Source organism: Hippoglossus stenolepis, chromosome 22, assembly GCF_022539355.2.
Source record: "Hippoglossus stenolepis isolate QCI-W04-F060 chromosome 22, HSTE1.2, whole genome shotgun sequence".
Classification (NCBI taxonomy): Eukaryota; Metazoa; Chordata; class Actinopteri; order Pleuronectiformes; family Pleuronectidae; genus Hippoglossus; species Hippoglossus stenolepis.
Window position 1 is genome coordinate 13,007,957 of NC_061504.1, and position 7,267 is coordinate 13,015,223.

The following is a 7,267-nucleotide window of genomic DNA, read 5'->3' on the forward strand; positions in this document are numbered from 1 at the left end:
TTAAAGACCCCGTCGCTCAGAGAGAAGAAGCTGAGGGGCTTTAAAGTTTCCCTCACAAACTGTTACTTCCATCTGTACCTGCTGAGATGTGAAGCCATGCGGCAGCGCTGGATTCACAGGAGGAAAATCCCTTTGCTTTTGAACGTCTGTAAAGGAGAAAAACATTTTGTCAGCTTTGAGCTTTCCACTCAGTTCAGTTCATCTTGTCGTGGCTTGAAGGAAAGCGTCACACATATTGTTTCTAGGCCTCAAATCCAAAAACAAACACACTTACTCTGTGTGCCGCTCCTCTGTTTGGTTTCCCTCCTCCACTTGGCCCGTCTGTTTGAAAACCAGACCTTTGAGAGACAGACGGTTACATGTGGACAGCAGAAGTTTTAATGACGGACAAATACGAGTCAAGTCTGTATTGTCCCACTTGTGGAAAAACTGATTTGCAGCCATGGGTTCACAGCATCCAACAAATACACAATACGGACTGTGACAATAACACAATAAAAACACGGGCAAAAAACACAGAATCCAAGTACAAATGTGCAAAGTAGCCTCAACGAAATCTGTCCTCAACCCTCGACTAGAGACCAAGAAGAAACTTAAAACAGGGGAAAATGCAGACACCTCAAGGAGAGCCACAAGTGAGGGACGGACAGAATTGCACATGCACCAATGTACAGATGTGCAAATATACAAGGCAGTGCAAGGAATAGCATAACCCTTTAAGTACTAAAGCTTAGAATAACTCCCCTCAAAGATCTTAGTGGCCACATTGGCACCAAATATCTTCCTATTGGGCACATCCACGTCTCCAAATCATATAAAAATTCCAAAACATAAAACAGATTCAATAAAACCTCTATAAAAAAGACTGGTAATCTCTGCAGAATAGATTTTCCTTGAGTAATTCACCTTGATGGTTTCCTCAGGAAGTTTGATTCTGGCCGACAGTTTCTCCCTCAGGTACATGTCTGCATACTGGCTGTGAGAAAACTCTGATTCGGGAGAGAGGAAGAGATATTTATTTTCTCATAAGTGTGTGTGTGTGTGGGGGAGTGTTGTGTTAGTTTGAAAGATGCATAGACTCTCAAAGGTTTTTCTGTCACCTTGCTCAAGGGCTCTGCTCTGCTCTGGGGTGAAGGTGGTGCGGTTCCGCTGCTGGACACCTTTAGGTTTGTGCTCATCGCTGCAGACTGTGTCTCTGTGATTTAGCTCATCTTGTATCAAATGATCAAAATCTGTGCAGGACACACACATGAACACACATGAACACACACATTACATCAGCATCACAGAATGTAATTACCAGCTGGACTTCCCCTCCTCTGTTTATTAGTTTACCCAAATCGTGACGTGTGTTTACGTGGGAAATAAACAGGCTTAATTGAATTGTATAAACTGGACAACGAGAGGATTTGGGAAATGATGCATTTCGCCCACTATGGATGTTTTTGTTCCATAACAGTCATGAGCTGGAGTTCACAGGTTCCTCCGTGTCTCCACTGATCAGGTGACTTACCCGGCTCCATGTGCGCACTGAGCTCCATGCACATGGGTCCGTGCTCCAGGTGGATCTTTCTTAAAATCCGATTTATGGAAGACACCTAGAAGAAAAACAATACGCAATAATAAACGTTTGCACATAATCAATTATCGGTTACATCCCAAAACCAATTGATTCCAGTTGCACCTACGCTGGGTATCTTGGAGACTTTGCAGAGTCGCGCCGCAGCCATGCGCTTCCGGATCTCCCAGGCGAAAATAGTCGGGTTCTCCCTCTTGCACTGGATGATGGTGGAGATGACGCCGGGGGTGAGGAGTCGAGGTCGGCTCCCTCCGGTGGTCTTGGGCTCCAGGAGTCCCGTGCGTCGGTACCGGCTCAGGATCTTACTCACGCACCCGTTGGACACCTGGGGGACGCACAGGATTCTCACACGTGCCACTGAACGTGTTGTAGCTGTAGAAACTATGACAACAATGCTTTTCCTTACCCGAAGTATCCTGGATATTTGACTGGGACGGACTCCCTCTGAGGCCAGCTCGATCATTTTCCTCCTCTTGGATTCAGGGAGAGGTCTTCCGTTCAGAAACATGCCTCCCAGCTGGTTCACACGCCCACCACCTTGTTACAACAAGTCTATACAGTTGAGTTGTGTCTTTAAATTACATTCTTACTGTAAAAAAAATACAGTTACACTAGTTTATATTCAACCTTTGTGTTAAAGAACTCTCAGCAGGTAGTTTCCTTGGTGTTTTATGACTATATGGATGGATTAGAGCGCGTAACTCATCCAAGGCCCAACAGGCCCCCTTAAATTCAATCAAGCTGCACCAAATTGCGCACACTCATAAATATCAGTGCTCTAAAGATGCCTGATTATTTTCATCAAGATCCATGAATTATTTATCTGGGAAATTTGGAATAATGCTGGGAAAAGGCCCATTTCGCCATCTTGGGGAAAGTGGAAAAAGTAAATTCCTGGATCCGCCTCCTGATCCGGATCCACTCCAAAATTAAATGGGTTCTTCTCAGGCCCATACCCACCAAGTTTCGTGGAAATCCATTTAGGTTTTTTTTGCGTAATCTTGCCAACAAACGCACAGGGATGAAAATTACAATACTAATAAAAGCATAAAAGTGCGTAAAAGTAAGTAAAATAAAACCTTTACCTTTATTTTGCAGATCAGCGTTGGTTCCGCACATCTCCACTCGCTCCCTGCAGCCTGGATGATAAAGATGATCACAAAAAATTGAAATAAAACTCTTAAAAGTGATGACGATCCCTGGAAAGTCCGTGCGCCTCTGCTGACTGACAGTGAAGGACTGACGCGCCTCCGCAGACATTTATAGGCCCGCAGAGCTCAGCCTGACGCGGCGACCTGTTACCAGAAGTGTCAACAATGCCTGGAAGTGAATGTGCACAAACACCAGCTTTACATCTTGATATAGTCCCCAAATGTATTTTCTTCAATAAACATACAACATACATGTGAACCAATATGCCAGTTTTCATTCCACTTTTAATTTCTTCCAGGAAATTTCCAAAAGCAAGTGCAGCAGTTTGATTTGAGCGACGGGCAGAAGATGAGACTGAGTCGTGGGGATTCACGATGCAGAGAGAAACTGCTTTAACCCCAAGTCCAGCATGGAGGTGGTCTCCCCATAAAATATTAAATAATAGAATAAATCCGAAATAACAGAATTATGGCTCTCTCTGAAATGCATGAATTCGATTACTAAAGGCCAAATAAGATTAGTTGTGTCTATTAATAAGAAATGTTTTCATTATCTTTGCACTGTCTTGTTTTGGAGGCATATTCAGACATCTGCTGCACCAGATACTTGAATTTGTGGCCCCTGATTAGAGATTTTAGGCTTTGGCACATTTCCTGCAGTGCCATAACATACATATTTCCACTTTTGAATTAATATAGATTGTGTCTCAAGTAAATACAATGTCTCTGTGTTGCTGTAATCTGCATTGCATGACTGTAATATTGACGTTAGGGAATCCAGGCTGGTTTCCTTTTGCGCAGAGGCTGCCTCCACTCTCAGGCAGACAGATATTGGGGGAAACATGCAGTGCCCAATCCAGTCCTCAAGTTTTCTGCTTCTGAGCTTGTTGTGCTGCCACAATGACAGTAAACATTTCTGTATTTAAAAAAAACATAAATAATCCAATCTGCTTTGTTCCCCATCCTTCAGGGGGGGGTGGGGGTGGGGGGGCATGGTGGTCACGTGACTCGAGCATCCTCTCCCAGGTGAAGTGGCACCGATTAAAAAGCCTCTCTGCTCCACTTCCATAAAACAAACATTTGGAAATCTGCTCCGATGACGACTGCCATATGGTAAAGTGCTTTTGATAAATCATAAATCCATCGCGCTCTCTCCCTTTATTACATTTTCTTTCAAAACGTGAACAAATAGACTCGTGCATGGGCGCATGGATGTGGCCAATTGGGGGACCTGGTGTGTCCAAGAGAGGGAGGCTAAAATAACCCTCACAGATGTTCCCTGGGCAGCCAGCAAGATAAAAATGCGTTGTAAACGTTTCGAAGGGAAATATTTGACGAGCAAATATTAGCCCATGTGAAAACCCCACGCGAGCCTCGTCCTTTGGTCTGTTTAATGACTAATTGAATATCATTAGTTGGGTCCACACAGATCGAAGTGCCACCGAAATAAAGGCCCACATTTTAAAATGCCATATGGCCCAAATTATACATTAACCATGAGTGGGAGGACAATAATACTCTGTGTGTACAATCAGCCAGGTTAGATAGAGGACAGCCATTTTTGGACACCATCGTCTCCTTGCCAACCGAGTCAAAGGACAAATAAGACGAGCTTTTTTAAATTTATTACCGGGCAGTTTACGTGCTCATTGATTTATAGTAGTTTATTGCACGTACAGCGTGTGCCAAACGAGGTGGATTAAAGTACTTTGGTTGTGTTGTTGAGACAGCGCCGCATATTCGTGGTGCGTAAATGTTCATGTGGGCTCGCCAAAAGGAAGGGGCGGGAGTTTAAGAAGCTAAAATCATGTCCCAGAACAAACTGTGCTTCGTAATTACAAATCCTGTGTGTTTGCTTTGGGTGTAAATTACACGTATCCGCGTTATAATCTGTCCTGAAGTGTAAAAATGCAGAATAATTCGACCGCGTAAAAACGTTTCCAAAACCTCTCCGTTGCGCACCGAGCTGCCTTGTGCGCAACGGAGCTGCCTTTGTGGTCGCTTGTAATTTTCTCTTTCTTGTAATGAGCCAGCAAATAGATTCATGAGACGGTCATGTTTTCTATTTTTAGTCTAGTGAATGCTTTTCTTTTTTCTATTTACGCACACGAAAGTTTTAGTCTTTTATTATATAGAGATACTTTTAATCATTCTAATGACCGAAGTCTAATGTGCCGATTTCAACAGGAAGCTGCGCCACAACAAGTGTCTGTCTAAACACGCAATTTGATTTTAAACGTGTATAACTGTATTTACAAATTTAAAAGAGTGTGACCTGAATATAACTGGTGTATGTTTTCGCTTTATTTACCTAAAATAAAAGGTAAGAATTCAAAATTTGATCAATTATTATTTAAAATAGATGGATGTGATTTCCATACTTAATGTCCAACATAACCAAATTTTACAACATCGTCTTGAACCATCAGTACAAGTCTTATAAACGGAAAAAAAAACACATTTTAAAAGGCTTTGTAATTTAATTTCTAACTGTCCTCAAATGTTGTTAATCGGCACATTTCTTATTCATACGTGAGTTTTACATTACTCACGAAAACATTCCTCGTCGTTCTGCTTTTACTTTTAAAATGAAAGTTTGCGTGAATCCTCGTTTCTGCAGCTGCCCACTGACTCTCAGATAAAAGATGCCAAACAGGTGAAAACGCATTAAATGCAAATCAGGCCTCTGATGTTCCTGCTTTCAGATGCGTTGTTGGATTTTGTTGAGGAGGAAGATTTAGTTAATAACAAATTATTTTTTTCTTGTCAGACTTTACGCACCACGATGTAAGGAGATAACCGAGTGGTGAAAGTCCCTCTCCTTAATTTGAACGTTCCTTTTGTACAAGAATGTGAGAAAGGTGTAAGGTCTTTCATTTTATTATTTTCTCCAGTCTGACAATCACCTGGTTGTGTATTTAATGTAAACCACGATCTTTTACTTTCTTGTTTCCCTCTCAGGTGAGATCATGATGCCAGCCTCTCTCCTGGAGCAGCTTCAATATTTATGTGAGTAGCTAATTCAATTTTAAATCTGTTTAATTAAATCAAGGGATGTTCTGGTCATTTTCCATTTGAATTATGGTTCATAAATATAAGTTACAATAATATTAAGTATATGGGTGATGTTTGATTGTTGAGAATCAAATCAAAATCCACGTCACAACCACTGACTGGCTGCATCCAAAACTATAAAACATACAAAACAAGTCCAAATGTCAAGTCACGTAACTCTACCAGTGTGATATGACACCCAGAGGGCGATATTGCCTCACATTTAAATTCCACTCATATCATACAGATTATGTACTTATACATGTAAACCACTATAATTTGCAGAATGAATATAGAGATGGTGGAGGGGGATAGGGGGTTTATTTATAACAATAAAACACAATAATAAACCTGCTGGATATGAAATACACAGGAGATGTTAGGCCTGTAGAGAATTTCAGTATCACATGGATAAATTCAAAAAGTAAATTACTTTTGTCTTTGTGTGTGTTTGCGCTGTCTCTCTCTCTCTCTCTCTCTCCCTCTCTCTCTCTCTCTCTCTCTCTCTCTCTCTCTCTCTCTCTCTCTCTCTCTCTCTCTCTCTCTCTCTCTCTCTCTCACACACACACACACACACAGTTAATGGAGGTCATTACGAGTTGCCCCTTTTGGGAATTCACGTCTGAGCATTAAAAGATTCACGATACATGAAAACATTACAAGGTTTGGCAAATATTTAGAGAAGGTCCCCAGAGCCCTAATGTTCTCTGACTGTTTCCCACTCACAGTTCTACCCACAGTCACACGTGGGAGCTGCAGAACAAGCAAAACATTTTCATTTGTCATCTGATGTATGATTGTTGGATGATAAAAATAAAGTCTGTCATCATGCAGGGTCTTAAACATTGTTACCATGGTAACAGCAAGTGATGTTTTGTGAGGCAGGAGCTTGTGTTGGGGTCACGACAAATGCTCGTTCAGAAAATTTCAATAAACTATTATCAGATGAACCCTAAATCTATTTTAAACTGCACTTGCTGTTACCATGGAAACCGTGTTGAAGACGCTACCCTTTCATAATGGCACAGATGTGACAAACACACATTTTAATGTGTGAACCTCTGTCTGTTGAATGTGAAAGTCTGAAGACCCCAACCGTGACCCTAACTCCCCCCATTTATTTTCACTGATGATGTCACAGGTGATCTGCCATTGACAAATGCTTGATTCAAGTGAACGTACACAGCTTTTACTGCTTTAACAGGTCAAACAAATCTGCTATAAGACGACAAGTATGACTGAATTACTCTGAGACTAAAGAAACCTTAAAAAGCTGTTAATTCCCAGGCAGGTTCTGCAGCTCACACTCATTATGTATCTTCTGTGGTGTGAAGCCCAGATCTCCGGCGGGCCCTGAAGGCAGCGTGAGCCGGGTTAACGCTATGCTGACGTGTCGCAGCTCCTGCTCCGGAAGTCTTTATTTCAATTTTCCTACGCGCTCGTGAAGCGGCGCCGTCCACTCCCATTCATTTCTGCCCGTCGG

At 42.0% G+C, this 7,267-nt stretch overlaps 1 protein-coding gene across 1 annotated transcript; it reads right to left on the reverse strand.

The window, feature by feature from the left end:
- On the reverse strand, nucleotides 1-2,698 carry pax4 (paired box 4). The gene is made up of 8 exons (XM_035147681.2): nucleotides 2,665-2,698; nucleotides 1,986-2,116; nucleotides 1,689-1,904; nucleotides 1,514-1,598; nucleotides 1,101-1,232; nucleotides 907-989; nucleotides 275-338; nucleotides 1-146 (listed from the first exon to the last, which is right to left on the reverse strand). Exons 1-8 carry the CDS (start codon nucleotides 2,696-2,698, stop codon nucleotides 1-3), a joined length of 891 nt encoding a protein of 296 aa, XP_035003572.2.
- Nucleotides 2,699-7,267: the final 4,569 nt, after the last annotated feature.

Bases quoted from the DNA above. Each gene is read 5' to 3' on its own strand.
- pax4 (XM_035147681.2), bottom strand. From the start codon at position 2,698: ATGTGCGGAACCAACGCTGATCTGCAAAATAAAG. The intron at 1,599-1,688 runs GTAGGTGCAACT...TTTTTCTTCTAG, and splicing joins AAGTCTCCAAGATACCCAGC to GTGTCTTCCATAAATCGGAT. The intron at 147-274 runs GTAAGTGTGTTT...TCTCCTTTACAG, and splicing joins ACAGAGGAGCGGCACACAGA to ACGTTCAAAAGCAAAGGGAT.